The 22,857-nt window shown below is 56.5% G+C and overlaps 2 protein-coding genes across 3 annotated transcripts in view; one reads left to right on the top strand and one right to left on the bottom strand.

Moving 5' to 3' along the window:
- LOC125433951 (protein-glutamine gamma-glutamyltransferase E-like) overlaps positions 1–10,935 on the bottom strand; it is a 29,899-nt gene extending 18,964 nt beyond the window's left edge. Inside the window, exons 1-5 of one of the 2 annotated variants that reach the window (XM_048498903.1) lie at positions 10,817–10,935; positions 1,818–1,988; positions 1,394–1,633; positions 825–943; positions 301–429 (exon numbers count right to left, since the gene is read on the bottom strand). In XM_048498903.1, coding sequence (XP_048354860.1) covers positions 301–429; positions 825–943; positions 1,394–1,633; positions 1,818–1,988; positions 10,817–10,844 — 687 coding nt within the window. In that variant the 5' untranslated portion in view covers positions 10,845–10,935. Of the gene's footprint in view, positions 1–300; positions 430–824; positions 944–1,393; positions 1,634–1,817; positions 1,989–3,922; positions 3,954–10,816 lie in introns of those variants that run through there. The other variant, XM_048498904.1, reaches the window with a different exon arrangement.
- Positions 10,936–22,086: 11,151 nt separating this feature from the next.
- The window catches only part of STAG3 (stromal antigen 3), a 44,230-nt gene continuing 43,459 nt past the window's right edge, over positions 22,087–22,857 (top strand). The window contains exon 1 of the mRNA XM_048496726.1: positions 22,087–22,669. Coding sequence (XP_048352683.1) covers positions 22,472–22,669 — 198 coding nt within the window. The 5' untranslated portion in view covers positions 22,087–22,471. The remainder of the gene's footprint in view (positions 22,670–22,857) is intronic.

Below are 22,857 nucleotides of genomic sequence, written 5' to 3' on the forward strand. Positions count from 1 at the left end.
CACACTGAACCTCCGTTCACTTCCTGTCGCGCATGGCTGGCCAGCCGGGTCCAGGGACTGCGGGGGAAGCTGTCTGGGGGAGATCCGACTCCTGTGGGGACGGGGCTGGCCAGCCCTCACCGGAGGCCCTTTGCGTCCGCTGGGAGGTAGGAGAGGCCTTGACACCCGGGGGGGGGGAGAGAGGAGCGCAGGAGGGAACTGGCGGCAGCTGCAGGGAGCTTTACAGGCATCAAGTGGCCCTGTTACGGTGGCAGAGATTGTCCACGCTTGAGGGGGGAGCCGTGCGGAGCTCCCTCTTACCATGGCGCTCAATACTCGGCCCACGTGCTTGGGGTCATTCCGGCGAGTCAGGTCACTGAGGGGGTCCTGCAGGAAGCTTCTGCTCCGGTCCAACATAGCCAGGCAGATGTCCAGAATGCCAGCTTGAAACTGTTTATGGAGGAAGATGTTAGCCGGGCAGCCGTCCTGGTCCCAGGGAAGTCTGGGCTCTTTCGCCACCCACTCCTTCCCAGCTTACTGCTTGAGTAGCAGCCGGTTTAGGGACAGAGGCTGGGGTGGGGGGTGGGGGGGCAGGGTGAACGTTTGCTCCAAGAGACAGCAGGAAGGACCCTCCGCTTTCATTTCTCAGTCATTCTCCGTCCTCTCCTTCCTTCCACACAGTTTGGTAAGATTAAGGTCACTCTGGGCTGGGGTGAAATCCAGAGGCCGGGGTCTTGGGGGGGCTCTGGGATTCTCACACTGAAGAGCTCATTTCAATGGGGGCGTCCCCTTTCTGGAATTCTTCCCCCTTCTTTGCTTGAGCCGTTCCCCCCTCTTGAACTTACCTGTCCATAGTTCCATCCAGACCGAGAGATACGATTGGAGCTGCCCACAAAGACCAGGCCAAACTCCAAGAGGACGTACTCCTGGCGCTCGGCGCTGTTTGACATGAACACGTCATCCCCTGAAAGAGAAGGCACCTTCGCTGCAAGGGAGCACTGGGGTGGGGGTGGGGGTGGGGGTGGGAAAGCTCTGGGCTGGGAAAGTCCCGAACGGTGGAGGCGTTCTCGTGGGGGCGGCTGTACGGACACCCTCAAGTCTAGTGTCCCCGTTCTGAAGGAAGGGCTAGCCCCTCCTCCCCCAAGACTGAGGGCAGGCCGTTCAGGCACCACTCCCCACTGGGGGTGTTCCTTTTCTCCTGAGTAAAAGGCAGAGTCCCCGGAGTCACAGCGACAGAAGCTCCCCAATGAAGCAGAAAAGTCCCCCTGTGGAAGCAGCCAGCCAGCCAGAGAGAGAGGGAGAGAGATGCCCGCCCCCCCCGTCCCTGTGAAGTCGGCCGCAGAAGATGCTCTGGGCAGCTCGGCCAATGGCAGCGGCCAGGGGTGCTGCTGTGGAGGACACCTTTGTTGTGTACCTTGCAGCCAAGGGTTGAAGAGCAAGGCCAGCGTGCCCAGGGTGGTGTGGGGGGTGGTGCTCCCGGAGCCGGCTCTCACGCTGAGGTTGTAGCGTCCGATGATGGCATTGGCTGGGCTCGAAATGGAGACGGTCACCGAGCTGGCGTCGGAGGAGGTCTGGACCGCGCTCCAAGCCCCGTTGTGAGCCCGGGTCACGGAGAAGGCCACCCGCGTCTTGGCCTGAAGAGCAGCGGTTGCCCCTGAGGACAGACAGGAGACAACCACACCGTGAGGACACCCACACCCTGCCCAGCCGGGAGGCCTCCGGTGCCCGAGCTAGAGGGTGACTCTCGCCTGCCTGCCCCTGAGGGTCCCGTCCAAGGGGGCTGTGCGGTGGGGTGGGGCACACAGAGGGTGGCCCACAAGAGAGACAGGGGAGGGTACCTGTTTCCACGATGAATGTGAGGTTGCCCGACGGCTTCGTCCCACTGAAGGTCAGGGTGAGAGTCCAGGGCTTCCCCCGGCGCACCACCAGCTCCTGGGTCTGGTACTGGTCGGTGTGGTGGGCCAGCGCGTTCTCTTTCCATCTCCAGTCGATGCGGGCCACCTTCAGTGCTGCAAGAAGTTGCGGGGAAGAGCTGAGCGGGCAGACCTGCCATCTGCTGCCCCCGGGCCCCCCCCACCCCCTGGGAGGGGGGAGCGATACGAATCTCATGATAAGTTCAATCGATCGTGGTCAGGGAGGGGCCACCCTTTCCTGCCTGGGCCAGAAGAGGCCACCAAAGGTGAGGAGCAGCCTGGAGGGAGGGAGGGAGGGAGGGAGGGAGGGGGCTCCTTCCCAGCGACCCCTTTGCTGCTGCCCAGAAGAATTACAACTTCCCTGCAAGCTCTGGGGACTGCTGGGCTGGAACCTCCTGCTAACCCCCTGAAATCCACTTGCTGGTACGGGGGTGAGGGTGGGAATGTCACTAGTGGTTTGGGGCCCCGGACGAGACCACTGAGCAAAGGGCCAATGCAGGCCCAGCCAGAGGGCCCCGGAATGGCTCTGCTCAGCTGGGGCTGCCCCACCCCTTCCCCAGGGGCTGTGTGTTGTGGCGTGGGGCACCAAAGGGGGGGGGCCCCTGCGGGGCAGCCTGCTTATTATCGGCCCGTGTCCCGCTTCACAGAAGTCCCCTCGGCAGCTCACCGCAGTATGAGGAACCAACGTCTGCTGCAAACAAGCAAAGTCCGGCCAGCCCATTCCGTGCCAGCCTGCAGAACACCCGGTGGCGGGGGCACTCCGGCACTGGGCGCCCAGGGAGGTTTGCCCGTCTCTCCCTCCTGGCATTTGAGGTCTGTCCGTTTGGGCTGCTGCTATTGTGAGGCCCGCAGCTTGTGGCTGCCCTGCTGGTGCTGAGAGTCTACGGGCTTACCTCAATGGTGTGAACGACAATTGCTTTAACGTTACTCGTAAACCACCCGAGGCCCCTCCAGGGTAGGACGTGCAGCAGGTGCGTGTGTGAATAATGGGCACCGGGCCATGTGAAGTTCTCTGCCTCGGCCTGTGTTCGTGGCAGGAGTTCCCTCCAGCCGCCTGCTGCCTGTGCCCTCTGCGGGCTCCTCCGGGGAACCCTCAGCCCCCTCGCCGGCAGTGGCTTGCCCAGCCGAGGCGACCAGGCGCTACCAGGCAGTGCCAAAGCAGCTGTCAGCTGGGGAGTTCTCCGTGGCTGGAATGTGCTTAGCGAGCGCTTCGCTGCTCCTTCTGTGTCGGGAGGCAGACCAGCCAGGCATCTCCTGCCAAGCCCCACTGGAGCTCCAGGGGCGGCCACGGGAGGAGCAGGAGGAGGAAGGGGGGGGGGGCTTCCTGCTGGGGACCCTGGCCTGGAGCTGGGCTCAAGTCGGGCTCAGCGGCAGCCAAAGCAGGATCGGCCCCGAGGCTGGCCGCGTCCTGCAAGCACCAACTTGTGGGCTGGGCGCTAGCTCCAGCCTCTCCTTATCACGGGGAAGGTGCCCTCCCTGCAGCCGTCAGCCTCTGCTGCCTCCCTGCCTGTCTGCTGAGGATAAAGGGCTGCCCCGGTCAGAGCAGCAGAGGCCGGTCGCCCTCAGGGAGGGGCTCCTCTCCACCACAGGCCCCCAGGACTCCCCACCAGCCGCTGCCTCCATGGGGCCCCTCAGGCCCCTCTGAGAGGCAGATTCAGCCGTGGGTCTGGATGCCCAAGGCTGCCCGGTGGCACTCTGGTCTCCTGAGGCCAATCAGTCCCTGCTGCCAAGTAAGGGCGCCTGGCCACGTTTCCCAGCTGTGTGCCCTGGGCTGCCCCAAGGCCAGCTCTGCAGACGGGCGTCGTCTATCCTGCAGACCCCCAGGGACCGACCCTGACCCTGGCAGCACCCGGCCAGCCCTGAGAGGGACATGGCAGCACACGGCCACTCCCCCTTCGCTGCGGGGCATTTGGCCCAGAGGGAGAGAGCCAGCCCACTGGAGCCGAGGCCAGGGATGCCCAGCGTCCCCGTGTGGTCCTCTGCCCCAGGGCCCCTCCTGCCGCTTGCTGGCCGCTGCTGCTGTCACTTACCGGTCATGGTGCCTCCTCCAGTGGTTCCTGGGGCTGCTGGTGAAGAGATTAGCTCCAGGGGTTTTAGGGAGCCTCTTATATGCAGCAACACACCGGAGGCCCCTCCCCCCCAGCCAGGGGCGGCCCCGGGAGGTGGGTGAGGCTCCCAGTCACTCTGCAGGTGCCATAAACTTACTGGTGACAGGCTGCCGTCTGCCCTGGCAGGAGCGGAGCAGGAGGCCGGGCTGTCCGCTGCTGGGGAGTGGAGCACTCTGGGTGCTCGGAGGGGAGTCCCTGCCAGGGAAGAAAGGGAGGGGGAAGAGAGCCTGACTCAGGAGGCACCCAGAGGTCTTCTAGACTGGCACCGACGTCTTAAGCAACCTCCATTCCATTGGCTGGGACAGGGACCGGGAGCAAAAATGCTCCCCCCCCCCCACCAACTCCAGTGCAATTAAAGAAGACTCCTAATTCATGCAACTGTAAGGCCAGCATTTCCCAACGAGGAAGAGGTTGGTTGTGCAAGCCAATTAAGGCGCATTCCTTCGGAGGGTGATGAGGTGCGTGGGTGTCGCACCCCTGGCTCTCCCCTGCTCCGCTCCTGACAGCTCCCAGCGGCTGCCAGCCCGAATGGGAGGCCGTGGAGGAGGCTGCCGGCTGGTGCCCGAAAGGAACATGTGGAGCTATTAGGCAGAGCTTTTGCCAGCCCTGTAGAGGCCGGGGAGGAGAGGCTGTTGCTCGAGAACCACTAAAGCCAAGACCTCACCTCACCTCACCTCACCTCACCCCGCCCCCACCCCACCCCACCCCACCCCAGCCAGCCCCGGTTTCCTCGCCTGCTGCACAGCTGAGAAGGGGGAGGAGGCAGCTGGGGCAGGAGCGACCTCAGACCGTGTCTTGGACGACTGCAGGTCAGCTGCCTCCATGCAAGCGCGGCTCCAGGCTCCTTATCTACATGCAGATGATATAGGAGATAAATATTAATGCACCCAGATTGTGCTGTGCACACACGAAGGAGGGTGCGCTCCAGCCGTGGGCGGAGCAACTCCTTTCCCGAGAGGTCGGCTGGGGAACCTGGAGAGAGATGAGGCTGGGGGGGGGGGGGGCTTTTGGGGCTGGCTCTGCAGAACTGCCCCAGCTGCGCTCTCCAAGGGCTGCTCAGAAACTGGGCGTCTCTTTGGGCGCTTCCCATCTCATAGCACCCCAAGGCTTGGGAAGGTGCGGGTTTGGGGGGCAGCCTGGTCCTAAGAACATAAGAACAAGCCAGCTGGATCAGACCAGAGTCCATCTAGTCCAGCTCTCTGCTACTCGCAGCGGCCCACCAGGTGCCTTTGGGAGCTCACAGGCAGGAGGTGAAAGCACATGTCCTCAGCCTGGCCAAAGCCTTTCCCCACTTCCCCAGGTGCAAGGTGAACCGCGTGGTCTTCTGCAGAGGACCCCATTCAGGCCATTGGCAGGGCCGCTGGCACCTGGCAGGGTGGGGTGGGGGGCAGGCATGGAGCCCCGGGGGTGGGGGAGGGCAGGTGGGGGCTCTCAGGCAGCTACGCAGGCCTGACGGTTCCAGTTGATGTCGTGGTGTCGTCTTTGTGGGTGACGGCAGGCAAACCATTTGTTCTGGGCTGACAGTCAAGAGACTAGCTTCTACCGTGTGGGTGGGCCGTTGCCCCTTCAAGGCCAGAGGGCAGCAGGGGCGTAGTGGCTAAGAGCAGGTGCACTCTGATCTGGAGGAGCCGGGTTTGATTCCCCGCTCTGCCGCCTGAGCTGTGGAGGCTTATCTGGGGAATTCAGATTCGCCTGTGCACTCCCACACAAGCCAGCTGGGTGACCTTGGGCTAGTCACAGTTCTTTGGAGCTCTCTCAGGGTGTTTGTTGTGAGGGGGGGAAGGGCAAGGAGATTGTCAGCCCCTTTGAGTCTCCTACAGGAGAGAAAGGGGGGATATAAATCCAAACTTTCCTCCTCCTCCTCCTCCTCCTTCTATTCCTCATGGGGCGGGGCTTCAGAGAAATGCATGGAAATGTCAGAAGGTGCCATGGACTTCACTCAGAGAACCCGAGGGCTCGGCAGGGCTGTCCTGAGCAAAATTACAGGGCCCTAGACCAGCAGATTCCTCGAGACTTGCATGAGTGAGGAGCATCGCTTGGGAAAGGCCGGCTCTTCTTTTGAAGTCAAGGCCTTTTGTGCAAGGGGGAATCCGCTGTTTTGTTTCACCGCAAAGAAGAAGGTCAGAGCCAGTTGATGGAAATGTCACCCACTTAAAAGGCTGCCTTTTGAAAACTTGCTGGGGGTGCTGGTCTGTGCCTCCGTGGCCAGTGTTCCCACCGCCTTCCAGGCCGCTCCGGCTGCACCCGTGGCTCCTGCCTGGGCCGAGCCTTCTGCCCTTCAGCTGCTTGCATCAGAAACCCTGGGGTTGAGCAAACACTTCCTGGACTGACATCCCTGCGGAAAGAGCCGTGTGTGGCAGGCAGCGCGCGTGCCTTGGCTCATGAGTCAGAGGGGGGCAGGCTGGGCCACTCCTGGGTTCGTGATAAACCTCATGGTGGACCGATGAGTAGAGAGACCTCTGAAACTCCCTCCTTCTCAAGCGCGATCCCAGCACCCACCGGGCTGCACTGAGCTCTGGGGTCACGCCTTCCCGCTGGGGACATGCGCTGCATGTTGGCCCTGCCGGGGCTTTCCCTTCCACGGCCTGTGGCGGTCCGCCTGCCCGCTGTGCCTCCCTTCCTCCTGCCGTCACCTTGGCCGGGCATCCCTGGGCTCAGTTCTCCCTCAGAAGCACCGGCCATCCAAGCACGGACCAGGGCAGACCCTGCTTATCTCCAGAGACGTGAAGAGGCTGGGCTGGGCTGGGCTGGGCCAGGTCTCCACTGACGCCCTCTCCACATTTCTATCAGGCTTGTAAGCGTAAATCTCTGTGGGTGCCCAATGACTCAGGCCCAGCCACGGCCAACGGGAGAGCAGCAGCAGCAGCAGGAGCAACAGGAGCAGCGATCCGCCTCATGGCTGAGTCAACTGGGTTTTCCTTCCTCTCGCTCCACTTAGCTGCCTCAGCCATGAGTAGCTGAAAGGTACATGGTAATTGGACGGAGAAAAGGGGCCACGCCCTGACCTGACGTGGGTTTTTAGCCCATCTTCCAGGAAATCTTGTTGTGTTGTGTTTCACATCCTCAGAAGGGGTGACTTTTTGGGGGGACAGGTACCTGGAAAAACACAGTCATGATGATTCTCCAGGGTTGCACTTGTAGATTAATTAGTTCCCTTGAATATCCTCAGGATCGAGGGTGGGGGGGGGGCAGCAGTGCAGCAATCCACAGACGGGGGCAGTCTTGCCACGACCAGGAGTGACCCGGAAGCAGAGGCAGGCCAGCCGCACCGCAGGCAGCGTGTTGCCTCCTTGCGTATAAACAGGGAAATGCGAGGGGACCCCATTACGACCCCCCCACTGCGCAGCAGAGAGCCCCGAGGACGACACTCCGCGCGTGATGGACCTCTGTCTGGGCCCCTCTCACCCCTGGGGATTGCACAACCTAGTGGGAGGAGTGGATTTGTGTAGCAGAGCCACAAGGAGCCTGTTGCGAATGGGCTGTGGATTCCCTCCGCCCCCCCCCCATCTGATGAAAGGGCAGGGAGGCCTCATCGCTCTTGAACCAGCAGGAGGTGGCTGGCTGGCCTGACTCAGAGCCGACCCCTTTCGCAAGTGGGGGAAGCATTGGAGCAACCAGCCCCAAGCACAGACCAAAGTGGCAGTTGACACAACAGCCCAGAGGCGTTTGCCAACCTTTCCTTGCCGCCTCTCGGCCCCACTCAGCCCTGGGAGGCGAACGGGAGTGAGCTTTGGCCTTGCCTTGGTCAACTGCTTTGACGAAATCTTTAACCATCAAATGGATGCAATTTCCATTGCGAAAGGGCTGCAGGAAACTCGTCTGTTAGAAGAAGCAGATTCCTTTTTTCTTGGGATTGTACCAGAAATGTGAAATGGGCACGCACGCACGCACGCACGCACGCACGCACGCACAAACACACACACACACACACACACCCCACGCCTGCCTGTCCCTGCACCCAAGGAAGCTGCCTCTGCCTCACATTCATTTGACTTCCTGCCCAAAGGAAATGGAATCAGCTGTCAGTCAGGGACGGGGCCTGTGTGTCTTCTTCGTACTAACTCACGGCACAGGAGAGAGAGAGAGAGAGAGAGAGAGAGAGAGAGAGAGGGAGAGAGGCCCGTTCGTGCTGAGAAGAGCTGGTCAGCTTCAGGAGTCCGGGCAGGGACTCCCCAGGACCTGCTTCCCCCTGTATTTGTGCCTGTGTTGAGAGCTGCCGGCCCGGCCTCTGTCCAACGTCTGCCCGTCTCCTTCTTCAGAAAAGGAAATGCATATCAGTTTTACGATCTGCAATGGGGAAGAGGTAGTTTACTCCCCGCTCTCATCTCATTGCACCAAATGAGTAAACTGGCAAACCCACGCAGCCGGTTTCCCCGCAAGAGACTCAGCAGGAGGCTCTGTGCATGTCTGAACAGAAGGGGGTGAGTGGCTTCCGTGGGAGGAAGTCTCGCTGGGCAGTTGCTGAATGTTGGCCAGGCGCCTTAATGAGCCGGCTGAGCCAAACGAAGGGGACAACAACAACAGCCTGGTGCATATTCAGATCACATAATGAGGCACATGAGTGATGAGGGAGGGCAGCTGACGGCCGCTCCGGCAATTCACAGGGCGCCCAAAGGAGCAGCCCCCAGGAGCCCCACTGACCTCGTTCTTACCGGAGAGGCTCCAAACACACCCCTAATCTCCATGCAAAGGACGAGGCCTGATGCTAACATTGCTGTTGTACTTTTCAGCATTTCAGGCTCCTAATACCAGGGGATCTCCCCCCCACACCCAGCAGGAAGCCTCCTCTGTATTTATTATTATTATTATTATTATTATTATTATTATTATTATTATTATTATTATTATTATTATTATTATTATTGATTTCACAGCTGCCAGATCTTTAGCTGGTTGTTTGCCTTCATTACAATTTGAGCCTCACCCAGAGGCCTAGGAAGTTGTAATGTATCATTATTATTTATGGCTCCCAATCTTGATCCTCTTTGATCTGAGATTGCAAATGCCTTAGCAGACCAGGTGATCGGGAGCAGCAGCAGCCGCAGAAGGCCATGACTTTCACCTCCTGCATGTGAGCTCCCAAAGGCACCTGGTGGGCCACTGCGAGTAGCAGAGAGCTGGACTAGATGGACTCTGGTCTGATCCAGCTGGCTTGTTCTCATGTTGTTGTTGTTGTTTGTTTGTTTGTTTGTTTGGATTTCGTAGACCGCCTCATCCCCGGAGGGCTCTAGGCGGTTTACAACACAGCACATCATATCCAACAACAGTTAAAAACACAATTACAACCCTTAAAATCAATAGCAGCATACAAAAATCCAGAGGTGGGATCCAGCAGGTTCTTACCAGTTCCCGAGAGTGGGTTACTAATTATTTGTGTGTGCTGAGAAGGGGTTACTAATTGGGTCTGCTTTTCCATCTCCACGCCCTCGCCTCCCCCCCTCTTCTTCTTTCTCGTAGCCTGGAGCTTCTTCTTTCTCGTAGCCCGGCTAGTAAGAGGAGGGACCCTTTAACTACTGTTGGGTCCAGGGGACTCTTTACTTGCTTGTAGACTATTTATTTTGGCACTCTGTCTGTTCATTTTATGATAAATTGTGATTTACCATGATACTTGGCCACTTAAAAGCTCTGTATTCCTGTATGTGAGAATGTTATGCTAATCTGTTTCTCTAATCCTGGATTAATTAATGTGAAATATTTGCAGAATATACAGTATGGATTAAGTCGAATTCTAGTTCACAATGGATGGTGTTCTGAAGTTTTATTTTTTACCTTAAACAGAAGAAGAAGAGTTTGGATTTTCCTATCCCCCCTTTCTCTCCTGCAGGAGACTCAAAGGGGCTTACAATCTCCTTGCCCTTCTCCCCTCACAACAAACACCCTGTGAGGTGGGTGGGGCTGAAAGCTGTGACTCAGCCCAAGGTCACCCAGGAATAAAAAGGGAGTGTTAATTACTGATTTTTTAGGTATTTATGGGGCTAAAGGATTACAAAGCATTCTTGTATACAGTGAAATTTGAAAGGTACTAAGTACCATACATGCTTACTCAATTTTTTAAAAAAATCATGACCTATGTGTATCCTGGCAGTAGCCTTGATAATCTAGCTCTTAGAATATGCCTATGCAGTAGGAATGAAAGGTCCATCGGATCCATGTTTTTAATGAATTTGTGTCTTAATCTAAAAGTGCAAATTATTTTTGAGTATTGAAATGTATTAGCTCCCTTCAAGAGATATAGTTAACAAACAGTGGTGATGGGTGAATCTTCACTAAACTGTAGTGACCAATTCTCATGATGATTTCACAGTTGGCATCAAGTCCTGAAAATGGATTTCCTCTGTGGCTGGTTAGCTAAGGGTAAGAAAAGCGTGGGATCATTCTCTCCCTGTTGGGCTGTTTTAAAAACATGTTTTGGAAATATGGTAAAGTTCCTTGTTTAAAGAAAGTCTCCTTCTTTTGATTTCAAGAAACAAAATTAAGTATTTGAAAGTATTAAGTATTTGACAGGCAGTCAATTAGCGGAGAAGTAGTTGTTTCTGTTGGCAGTAGACGATAGGACTTGCTATAATGAGTTTAAATGATGGACAGAAAGATACCAGCTGGAAATTAGGAACTTTTTTTTACAGTAAGAGTTTTTTACAGTAACAGAGAAATTATTAATGCCCCGCCCCCGGAATGCCCGCCCATGCCCCCATCATGCCCCGCCCAGCCCCATTGGCACTATGCCACTGTTTGAATCCCACCACCATGGGAACCTGTTACTAAAATTTTTGGATCCCACCACTGCAAAATTCTAAAACAAAATGTAGGAGCTCCAACCTGGACACAAGTCGTCTGGCTCTTGCATCTGTTTCCTCTAAGCTGGCTTCAAAAATGAGCCTCCAAGGGGAAACTGCACGGGGGTCGCGCGTGAAGTGACCACGTGAGCCCGCATGGCACGTTTCTGAGTTATGGTGACCCCTGGCGAGGTTTCCAAGGCACGATACATTCAGTGGAGACTGGCCATTGCCTGCCCTGGTCTTCCTCGGGGGTCTCCCGTCCAAATACTAACCCTGCTTAGCTCCTGCGATGTGAGGAGGTCCGGCTCGCCTGGGCTGTCCCGTGTGGTCCTTTTCTCGGTGCTGAAAATCCCGGATCCCGAAAGAGACTGCTGCTGCTCTTGCAGGCCGGCGGTGGCTCCACGTCCTTCAGTCAAGCAGGGAGGTTTCACTTGGCTGACTTAGCAACGAGATACAAAAAGGGTACACAGTTAAGGGAGTCGCAAAAGTGTTCTTGAAGGCTTTCACGGCCGGATTCAACTGGTGGTGGTGGGTTTTCCAGCCTGTGTGGCCGTGGTCTGGTGGATCTCGTTCCGAACATTTCGCCTGCATCTGTGGCTGGCATCTTCAGAGGTGTATCACAGAGGGAAGTCTGCTACCCACTGTGTCCAGAGAGAAGGGAAAGTATATACCACACTAAACTTTCCCTTTTCACTAGACACAGTGTGAAACAGAATCCCCTCTGTGATACACCTCTGAAGATGCCAGCCACAGATGCAGGTGAAACATTAGGAACAAGATCCACCAGACCATGGCCACACAGCCCAGAAAACCCACTATAACCTGCACTAGAAACCCACCAGACTGCACAGCTGTGGATCATGGCATTATGCGAGGTTCTCAGCCCTCTCACTCCCTTGGATTTGACTTTTTTCTACCAGCACTACACACTGTTGATGTATTCACTGAGCTACTTACCATGACCTGGGTTTGAATCCTGACTCTGCCATGGAAATTTGCTCAGTGACCTGCAGCCAGTCACCTGTTCTCTGCCTAGCCTACCTCATAGGGTTATGCAAGGACAAAATGGAGGAGAGCAGCTTCGTCACCCTTATAGTGAAAGGCAGGAAATAACAATTGGAACAAATAACCCTTTTTCCTGCTTAGCTGCCATAATGCCGCCCAGCCCCGTCCGCATATGTGAAGCTCATCTCCATCTTTGCTTTTGTTTTCACCATCCGGAATAATCTGGAATTATTTACAAATGGGTCACCGTTCCTCCAGTCCTTCCTGACTCCCGATGACTTGCAAAAAGTCAAATACCAGCAAATGTATCTCCAGCCAGCCCCCCCCCTCAACCCCCACTCGCTATCTCCGTCCCCCCCACGGCGAGATCTGCCCCTTTATTTGAACCAGCTGTTTTCTGGTCTTCAAGCAGCTCTCCCCCCCCTCCCCGGTCATCATAGTAGTCGTCGTTTTGCGGGGGGAGAGGGGGAAGAGCATGAGCAACCACTGTGATGCTGGGATCCACCCCCGAACAGCATAATTTTCAATGGTTTTAAACTAGGGAGGCCAGATTCTCCTTTTAAATCCACCTTAAAGGGAGAATCTGGGGTCCCCAGTTAAAACAACATTGAAAGTGGTGCATTTTGGGGGTGGATTATCCCCCCCCCCCGACCTGAAACAGCATCACCTCACATTCTCCCTTTAAATCCATGCTGAAGGGGGTGGATTTAAAAGGAGAATCTGGGGAAATGGGGGGGGGGGTGCCTGCTGTCAGGGGTGCAATTGTTAATCTACCAGCACCAAAATTTCAAGGTATCTTTAGGAGACTCTCCTGATGATTCCACCCAGTTTTGGTGGAGTTTGGTTCAGGGGTCCAAAGTTATGGACCCTCAAAGGTGTAGCCCCCATCTTCTATTAGCTCCCATTGGAAACAATGGGGGATGGGGCACCCCCTTTGGGAGTCCATAACTTTGGACCCCCTGGACCAACCTTCACCAAACCTGGGTGGTTTCATCAGGAGAGTCCCCCAACAAATCCCTGAGATTTTGGTGCTGCTAGTCTAAATACTGCGCCCCCTGCAGGCCAAAAAACACTAAAACATACAAAAAACACAAACGGGGGGGGGGTGGGGGGTGGGGGGTGGAGCTTCAGACATGTAATGGGTTTTTTTTGAACCTGAGGGGAACCCCCCACCCCGCTACCTACTTGCTCCTGTCTAGGCCCATTCGTTTCAGCAGACTTAGACTGGAGGAACTCTGTGTAGGATTGCGCTGCAGGTCACCCTTGGCAGGACGCTTCGCCCTAACCCTTCTGCTCCCAGAGACATCCTCACAGCTGGAAGGACCAGAGCAGATGTTGGGCAGAGGCTGAGGGGAGCCACGAAGGAGTTGAGAACGAACCTTGAGTGTCAGAACGCCTCACTGGCAACTATGGCAGTGGTGGGATCCAGCCGGTTCGCACCACTTTGGCAGAACCGGTTGTGAAAATGGTGCTTGTAAACAACCAGTTGTTAAATTATTTGAATCCCACCACTGAACTAAGACCAAGTTAATTCAAGTTACTTCAGGCAACAGTTTTCTCCGTTACTATGTGTGGGTATGAAAGTTGGACCATGAAGAAAGCTGACAGGAAGAAAACAGATTCCTTTGAAATGTGTTGAATGGAAAAGCGGGTTACAAATACTGTGGTCCACCAACGCCCCCCCCCCCCCCCAAAACCTAGTTAGTGTGTTCTAGATCAAAACAAACCTGAACTGCCCCTAGAAGCTGACATGACGGGCAGCCCAATCCAGAGGCCACGGTGGCCAGGGACGGCTCTGCCCCCAGGCCTCCTCCAGGGGGCTTTCAGGTAGTGCAAAAAAAGAAAAGAAAAACCCTGGCCCCCTGGAAAGCTCTCCATAGGGCTGAATGGAATAGGCCCTGGCCACAGCTTGAAAGCCCAGGTGGCGGCTGGCTACAGTTGGCTCCACCCCTGGGAATGCCCCGGACCACCCTCACCCCGGCACTGGTATCCGCTTGGACACTAGCATAGCTCCACGGCATTGCCCACTTCCAGGTTCTGCAGCTGTGGAGTGCCCGGACATTGGCGTCTTTGCCTTCTCTGCCAGCTGGGGTGCCCCTTATGCCAGCAGGGAGGACAAACATGCTGGCACATCCCCATGCCACGAATACACTCCCCCCCCGCCCCGTAGAACTGGGCTGTAAACTGAAATTGCTGTACTTTGGTCACATTATGAGAAGTCACGGGAAAAGACAACAATGCTAGGAAAAGTTGAAGGCAGCAGGAAAATATGAAGACGCCACATGAGCTGGATGGGCTGTGTGAAGAAGGTTTCAGCTTGCAAGACTTGCACAAGGCTGCACAGGAGAGGGCCTTTTGGGAGCACCCAGACTCACAGGGCTGCCCTGAGTCAGAAGTGACGGCACTTCACACACACAAAGTCATCCTTCGCCTGCAGGCTGAGTCCAGTGATACACTGTGGCCATTCGGGCTTTAAGGATAATTTACACTGACTCCTGGGACACAGAGATGACTCTGGCTGGCTGGTAATTTCCAGGCTTCATCATCTGCGTGTCATTTACCCTGCGCGGTCCCACAGGATGCCCTCCTTTACATACAAGCTCTTTGTAAATCCTGCAGTACCATAGAGGTCTTAAGCCGCCACTGAGTGAACGGGGTGAAATTGAACACTGACAAGATGGAGGTCATGCTGGTTGGGAAGACGGAGGACTCCAGTGACTTCTTAAGTGTCTCACTTTCAGTGGGGTTCAGCCAACCCTCGCTGATTTAGTCAAGAGCCATGGGCTTACATACCAGCACGGTATTACTGAGGGGAAGAAGGTTAATACAACTGCAAAAATGGCTCTCTTTCCATTTTGTTTAGCCAGGAAGATGGACTCCTGATTTAACTCTATCAAAAGAAGATTAGTCTAGCATGACTTGTTTTTGAAAAAGCCATGTTGACTTTTAGAGATCATGGCATTCCCTTCGAAGTGCTTACAGACTGTCTCTTGAATGAACTGCTCTAGAATCTTTCCTGGTACTGATGTCAGGCTGACTGGGAGGTATTTGTTTTGGTCCTCTCCCCCCCCCCCCCGTTTTTTGAAGATGAGGACAACAATAGCTCTCCTCCAGTCTGCTGGGACTTCTCCTGTTCTCCAGGGATTCTCAAAGATTATGACAAATGGTTCTGAGATTACTTCTGTCAGTTCTTTTAATACCCTGGGATGTAGTTCAGTGTTGGTGAACCTATGAAACGGGTGCCAGAGGTGGCACTCAGAGCCTTCTCTGTGGGCATGCGCAAACAGTGCCCGCCACACACACACATCTAGGCTGGCCTGGGCCACTGGGCTCAATTATTAGCATTAAACCTAAGACCTAGTTTTGGGGAAGCAGTGTAAGTAACCCTGTTAAGCGCTGTTAAACCTCACTGATTTTCATGTGAATAATTGAAGCGTGATCCTTTACCTGGGAGTAAGCTTGGTTGCTGGCATTGGGGCTTGTGTCTGAGTAAACCCTCCTAGGGTCGTGATTTAAGAGTTGCACAGTTGCTTCAAAGCAAAACCACTGACTACCACCAAGCTTACTCCTGAGTAATGCCCACCTCGGAGCCAACCGTTTTTTCTAAACTAAAACCTCAGTATTCAGGTTAAATGGCCGTGTTGGCACTTTGCGATAAACACGTGGGTGTTGGGTTGCAATTTGGGCCCTCGGTGTCGAAAAGGTTCACTATCTAGGAACATAAGAACGAGCCAGCTGGATCAGACCAGAGTCCATCTAGTCCAGCACTCTGCTACTCGCAGTGGCCCACCAGGTGCCTTTGGGAGCTCACCTGCAGGATGTGAAAGCAATGGCCTTCTGCTGCTGCTGCTGCTCCTGAGCACCTGGTCTGCTAAGGCATTTGCAATCTCAGATCAAGGAGGGTCAAGATTGGTAGCCATAGATCGACTTCTCCTCCATAAATCTGTCCAAGCCCTTTTTAAAGCTATCCAGGTTTTTTAAAGCTATCTAGGGATATGAATTCATTTAAAGTAGCCAGGTGTTCCTGTACTACCTCTTTATTTATTCCCCTGCCTACTGTATATTTTGTCCCATTTCCCCCTGGTTCAGCCCTGTTTTCCTTCTGGGAGAAGGCTGAGGCAAAGAAGGCTTTGGGTGGATCTGCCTGTTCTCCGCTCCCTGCTGGCATTCTGCCATCTTCTCCATGCAGTGACCCCATCATATCCGCAAAGACTTTTAAATTGTTTTTAACCTTTCTAACAAGCCTCAGCTCATTTTGCACTTTAGCTTTTCTGACTTTCTCCCTCCCCATCTTGGCTGTTTGATTTCCTCTTTGGTGATCTGCCCCTTTTTTCCATTTCTTGTACATGTCCCTTTTAAATCTTAGATCAGTTGAAAGTTCTTTAGACACCCATCCTGGTTTCCTGAGACACCTCCCATTTTTCCTCTTCACTGGAACTGTTTGAAATTGTGCCTTCAAGATCTTCAGAAGTACGTCATGGAGAGACATGTAGAAATACAACTTGCCTTGACATGTCTCTGATGATGTCAATCATACATGCAGGCGAAATGTCAGAAGCAAAAACTTCCAAACTGCAGCCACACAACCAGACGATTCCAGACGTGAAAGCCTTTGTGTCAGGGGGATTGTACCTAGGTGATTGAGATGCATTCCTGCCTCATTGTAACTGCTTAACACTACACATCAAATGCTGTTTATGCCTAATAAAGGTTTGGGAATTGGAACTCAAATGCTGCTACAGAGCCCTTTGGGGGTGGGTGGTTTATCCAGTTTAAATAACAACAACAGCAACAACAACAACAACAACAACAACAACAACACAGCGACTTGAAAATCGAGCTTCAGCGTCTTAATAACAAAGCAGCTGAAGATTAAGCCCCAGTGATAGTGAAATCAACTGCGCTGGAAGCCATCCCAAAGCCACTAGGGCAGCACTTGAAACATCTTTGAATTGACAAAATTAACATCTGTCAAATTCAGAAGGCAGCCCTGCTGGGATCCGCACGAATACTACGCCGATACATTACAACTTCCTAGGCTTCTGGGTGAGGCTCGAATTGTAATGAAGGCCAAAAACCAGCTAAAGATCTGGCAGCTGTGAAATCTACAACAACAAAAACAACAACAACAATAATGGATATCAGTAACCAGCCTGCTCTATGTTACCACTGCCATCTGGGGCATTCTTTCCTTGATCTTTGCTTTATGGCTTCACATGCTTTGTAGATAACTAGGCTTTCCCCTAACACCTTAATCCCATGAGCCAAGTGACTTTCTCTTACTATCTGGTGGTGACCTTGGGGTGCCTCAGCTCCGGGGCCTGTTTTTCACAAATTCTTGGGAATTCAGGAGGGGGTGCTTGCAGGGGATAACAGGGGTGGCAAAAGCCAGGTTTGTCAGAACTGGTTTTGCCAAGGTTGGGTGCTCTGACACTTCTCAATACATGCTAATGATCAACTATACAGAGTTCTGGTTGTGGTGGGTTTTCCGGGCTGTGTGGCTGTGGTCTGGTAAATCTTGTTCCTAACGTTTTGCCTGTATCTGTGGCTGGCATCTTCAGAGGTGTGTCACAGAGGGAAGTCTGTGTGTAACAGACTTCCCTCTGTGATACACCTCTGAAGATGCCAGCCACAGATGCAGGCGAAACGTTAGGAACAAGATCCACAAGACCACGGCCACACAGCTTGGAAAACCCACCCAATTCAGTTGAATTCAGCCGTGAAAGCCTTTGACAATACATTATACAGAGTTCGTTTACTGACTCTTAAGGTATGAGACCTAACATTTTGACAACACAATTGGTAGAGTTTGTGGTGGCCATTCTCACCTCATTTGTAAACTCAGCAAATTGTTTTTCCCCCCACCCTAATTGTGTTCAAAGGAGTTGAGTCACATCACAGACACAAGAAGAACACACCCCACGCAGCTTCTGCCAGATAGACGGTGAGAGTAAGATTTCCAGCCTCCAGGGGGCAATTGGCCATCCTACACGGTTACAACTGATCTCCAGCCGGCCAAAGTCAGTTCTTCTGGAGAAAATGACCGATTTGGAGGGTGAACTCCCTGGCGTCAGACCACACAGAGGCCCCTCCCCTCCTTCCCCAGGCTCCACCCCCAAAGTATCCAGGCATTCCCAACTCAGAGTTGGCAGCCCTCTGCGAAAGTGATGCAGCTCAGCCGTGTCCAGGTGCAGATATGGGCAGAAGGCACATCTTTGGTCAGCAATGAAGGGACCTTTCTGTTCCCAGGATGGATTTGGGTTTAGAAACCCCTTTGAGATTTTGGCTTTTAATGTTTCTAAGAACAAGCAGGGATAAAACACAGCAGACTCGTGGGCAGAATGTCAGGCTTTCTGTCCTCCTAGTAGTTGATTCCACCTCCTCTTTTAGGCTAAAAGGTAACGAAAATTTCCACAAAGTTTTGCAGAGCAACCTGCCGGGATGTTGTAATTCCGCTGGCGCAAACACTTTCGTCAGGCAAGAATAGCTCCTTCGGCCAGGGGTGGTGTGACCTCTGGAGACGTCTGTAATTTGAAGCATTCTGACTAAGACTGTCACAGGCAATGGAAACTTTTAAGTCCTCCAGAACCAGAGTGGTCAGGACATGGGGGGGTCTTGGCGGGCCGGAGATCAATGGCAACAGTGGGAGAGGGTCTGCAGTCCGTCCTCCAGAGCCCACCATGACTTTGGGCCTGTGCTCTTGACTCCTACGTGTGGGGTGTGGCCTGCATTACCTTGCTCTTGGAGCACAGTTTTTCCACTGCCATTTGCTGCTTGCGTAACGTGTTGTGCTCGATAGTTCAGTTTGTTCCAGACTTCTATAATGCCAGTCCCGTGGCGCTGCTTTTTGGACGTCTCAATCCTATTGATCATATAGATTTACACTGAGCACTCAGTCTTGGGGAGGAAGGCAGACCACACACAGCACCCCAACACAGGAATCAATCAATCGACAACTTTTCAGCCCTCCGGCAAGAAGACTCCTTGTGCCATAGAGCTGCCAACCTCCAGACCTTGGCTGGAGATCTCTTGGGATTACATCTGATCTCCAGGCAACCTAAATACCCCCCCCCCCCCCCCCCCCCCCCCCCCCCCCCCTGCGGGGGGGGTTCCCGCGGGTTCCCCATCCCCCCCCCGCCCCCCAACCCCCCCCCCCCCCCACTTGCAGAGAATGACTGCTTTGGAAGGTGGATCCCATGGCACTGCACCCCACTGAAGTTCCTCCCCAAACCCCGTCCTCCCTAGACTCCACCCCCCAAACCTCCAATTGTGTCCTACACTGAAGCTGGGACCCCTATGAAATGTGCCGCCCAGTGCTCAAGGGCCCCCCAAAGGCTGGGGCTTCACAGTGCTGCCTTCAGTCAGTTACCAAGGAGATCTGAAGGGCCGGGCAAGAGGCCAGGACTGCCTGCCGCCACGGGGGCCATGCAGGAAGGGGGACCCCCAGAATCCTCAGCAAGCTCTCAGTCCTGGGTGAGGAGCGCCACAGCACAGACCAGCGGGGCAAGGAAAGCATCAGTGGGCGGTGGGGTGGGTGTGTGGGGAGGCTGGCAGGTGCAGAGCCAAAAAATGGCCTTGTGGGAGGACCAAGGAAGCCCGCAGCTGCCTGCTTCCTTCTTCGTTGATGGCAGGTTTTTCAGTGTGAGACCCTGGCATAAGGCAGTGCAGGCCAACAGCAGGAGAGGTCTAACAAGCGGCGCTCCAGGACTAGGACTGCCAAAACGAGAGAAATGCAAAAAGCATCAGACGTGCCCCCTTGTCAAGCAATGCAGAAAACGGAACTGCCCAAAGTGAATCCCTCCTCTAAGAGCACGGATAGACCGTACCTCACATCCAGCACATGCTGAGGGATCAGAGCCCCATTCTGTGTTGGCTCCATAAAGTGTCCCACCCCAAACAATTGCAGAATGGAAGATGTGTGGCTGTCTGTCTGCCTTCCAGTGACTAAAACCAGACACTGTAAACATAACTCTATTGTCTCTGTAAATGTTCTGCAAGGGAAGCAGAAAACTTTGTCACGCAAAACGGAATACCCATCGCAACACCTGGGGCGAAAACTCTGTTTTCCTATTTTGTTTTGGGATCAACTAGCTCGAGTTGTGGTTTTCTGTACCCGGGTCCAGAGGACATATTGGTTCTCTTCTCTAAAACCTCTGCTGCGGCCCCACCCTTGGTATTTAGCAATGGTTGGACTCGAGTCTATTTACTTACAGAAATAACAGCTAGGTCTTGATGGGGTGGGGGGTGGGGGTGGGGGAAGGCCACGAAAGTGCAAAGGAAGGCCTGCAAGTTCTTGAAACCTGCACTCTTCAGTCCTGCTGCGCTTCCTTTTTTATATGCAGGAAATTTATGCTTGAAAGACTCGCGACAGATTTCCCACCACCCCGCAGAGCTGACCAGAAGGGCATGCCAAATGACCCACGGGGCCCAGCACCTTTTTGTACCACCGTGGCCACGGGCCTGCCTACCTATGGGACATTGGGAGCTCCTGTCCTGCTATACTGTGTACATGTGGGGGGGGGGGGGAGCACATGTTCACACCTGACCAACCCCCTCCACATCACCAGGCCCAGGCCCCGAAACAAACGGGGTGGCCGAGGTAGTGGGCCACGTCATGGCAGAGCATGACCCCAAGCCCACGGACACGCAGGCCAGAGGGCACGGGCGGGGCTACATGTGCAGGGTCAGGCTTGGTCCCTGAGCCCTCCACATCCTGCGCTGCTGGCCGTGCTGGCATGGGGGTCCCATGGGGCACAGTGGTCTGCCCTGATCCCCGTGGGGATGGGCAGGGGCAGGCCTGGGGACAAGCAGCCGCCAGGTCCCACAGCACCTCCCCCCACGCCCCAGCCATTGGCCACCACAGGCACCTCCCCTCCCCAGCTGGCACAGGGGCTCCTTCTCTGCCTCAGCCCAGATCAGCTGCCCACTCCCGCCCCTCCACCCCCAGCAGTGCAATGGCAGCGCAGCAGTGGCGGGGACACCCCCCCTTCAGCAGAGGCCATGGCCCAAACAGCCCCCTCCTCCAGCAGGGGTGGGGAGGCACAGCCCAGGACAGGCCCTTCCTGCAGCCCCTGGAGTGGGGGTGGGGTGGTCCACCTTCTCCCGGCCCTACAACCACGGTGGGTGGCACAGTGGGGAGGCTGGAGAACGTGTGCCAAGCGCTCGCATCCACGCCCTGCTGCCCCCCCCCCCATTAAACCTCTGCAGAGCAGTCGTCCGCCCCCCCCCCCGCTTTGTCTGGAGAGTCTTGGCTGGCGGGGGGGGGGAGTCTTGCTGGGCGCCTCCTGGGCTTCTCCTGCCCTTCAGCGCCCAAAGGGCGGGGGGGGGGCACCTGCGAGGCTTCAGCTCCGCACCCAGCGCAAGAGGCGCCCCCTGCCGGCCGGCCGGCCTGCCACCATACAGGTGGATGAAGACGAGGCTCGCGGGGGGGGGGGGTGCCGTGCGCAGAAGGCCCTGCAGGCGGCGCTGCGGAGGCGGCTCAAGGCACGAGGCCGGTCGCCGGGCTGCGCGCGCACCTTCCCCGTTTCCCGCGCGGGAGAGGCAGGCGGGCAGGGAGGGAGACGCCATCATGTCGCCCTCCGCTTCGGGCCGCCGCGCGCGGGAATCGCCTCGGGACGCCGCCCCGCCCCCGTCCCCGCCCCCTCGCCGCCGCCCGCCCGCCCAGTGAGTGGCGACCCCGCGGGGGAGGGGAGGGGAGGGGAGGGGCGGCGGCCTCCGGGGGCCCCGATTCATCCCCCCCCTCCCCCCCTCCGCCAGGGACCGGCCCGACAGCAGCAGCAGCAGCAGCGCCGAGGAGGAGGAGGAGGAGGAGGAGGAAGGCTGGAGCGGCTCCGGCAGCGACTTCGAGGAGACCCTCCGCGGCCAGGCCGGCAAGCGGCGCCCCCGGGCGGCCCTCGCGCCGCAGCAACGGGTGGGTGGGTGGGCGGGCGGGCGGGCGGGCGGGCCCCGGGGGGGGAGTGGCAGAGGCAGGGGGCTCCCGGGACCCCAATGCAGAGGGCGGCAGCCGGCTCCCGCCCCCCTCCCGGCTGCGGAGCCCAGCGGTTGACTGCGCCTGGCTGTGGAGGCTCGCCTGAGGGTGGTCGCGTGGAGCAGCAGCAGCAGCAGCAGCCCCGGAGGAGCCGTCTCTGGCCTGGGGCATCTGCCCGACGAGGCCGCCCCACAGGAAGGAAGGAAGGAAGGAAGGAAGGGGCAGGGCAGGCCTCGCCCCCGGCCCCGCTGCTGGACTCCCCCCACGGGGCCCTCGGCCGGCCTTCCCAACACAGACTGTCACTGAGCGCCGCAGGAACACGTCATCTCCATCCCCCCCCCCCCCTGGCAGCGGCAGGGAAGCCCCCGAGGGGCCGGGAGGGGCCCCCAGGCCTGGCAGCGCGGCTGCCCCCCCCCCGCGGCACCCGGGGAAGGGGGCTCCGGCCGTGACACCCTGCAGAGCTTCCCCACTGCCCCAGCCCCCCCCCCCCCCCCCCCGGGGGGGGGGGGGGGGGCCCCGCGGCGTCGGCAGCCCTCGCGTGCAGCAGTGCAGGGAGGTGTGCTGTCGAGGGCTTCCGCGGCCGCAGTCGCCGGGGGGGGGGGGGTTTTCCGGGTTGCGTGGCCGTGTGCCGGTGGCGTTCCCTCCTGACGATCCCCTGAAGATGCTGCCAGCCACGGATGCAGGCGGAACGTCAGGAGGAAATGCTACTGGGACACGGCCACCATGCAGCCCGGGAAACCCACAGCTCCTTGGCGTGGGGAGAGGGGTGGCTTCTGCTGCTCAGCCCCCCATTCCCTCCCCCTCGTTCTCCAGGGAGCCAAGCGGCTGCGCAAGGATGCCCCCCACGGCGTGGGAGCTCAGCCACCCACTGGAGCCGGGAACCTCTTTGAGGCGGTGAAGCTGGGCAGAAGCGTCATGGAGGTGAGGCCACGGGTGGAGCAAGAGCTCTCCTGGTGGGGGGGGGGGGGGCTGGAGCCACGTGCAGTGGGAGTGGGCCCGAATGCCACCCCCTCAAGACTGTGCGGAGAGTGGTGGGCTGTGGGAGCTGCCCCTGCTTGCAGGCTCAGCCAGGAATGCCGTCCTGCCCGCTCTGGCCAAGGGCCCCGCAG

Source organism: Sphaerodactylus townsendi, linkage group LG05 (genome assembly GCF_021028975.2).
Source record: "Sphaerodactylus townsendi isolate TG3544 linkage group LG05, MPM_Stown_v2.3, whole genome shotgun sequence".
Taxonomy (NCBI): Eukaryota; Metazoa; Chordata; class Lepidosauria; order Squamata; family Sphaerodactylidae; genus Sphaerodactylus; species Sphaerodactylus townsendi.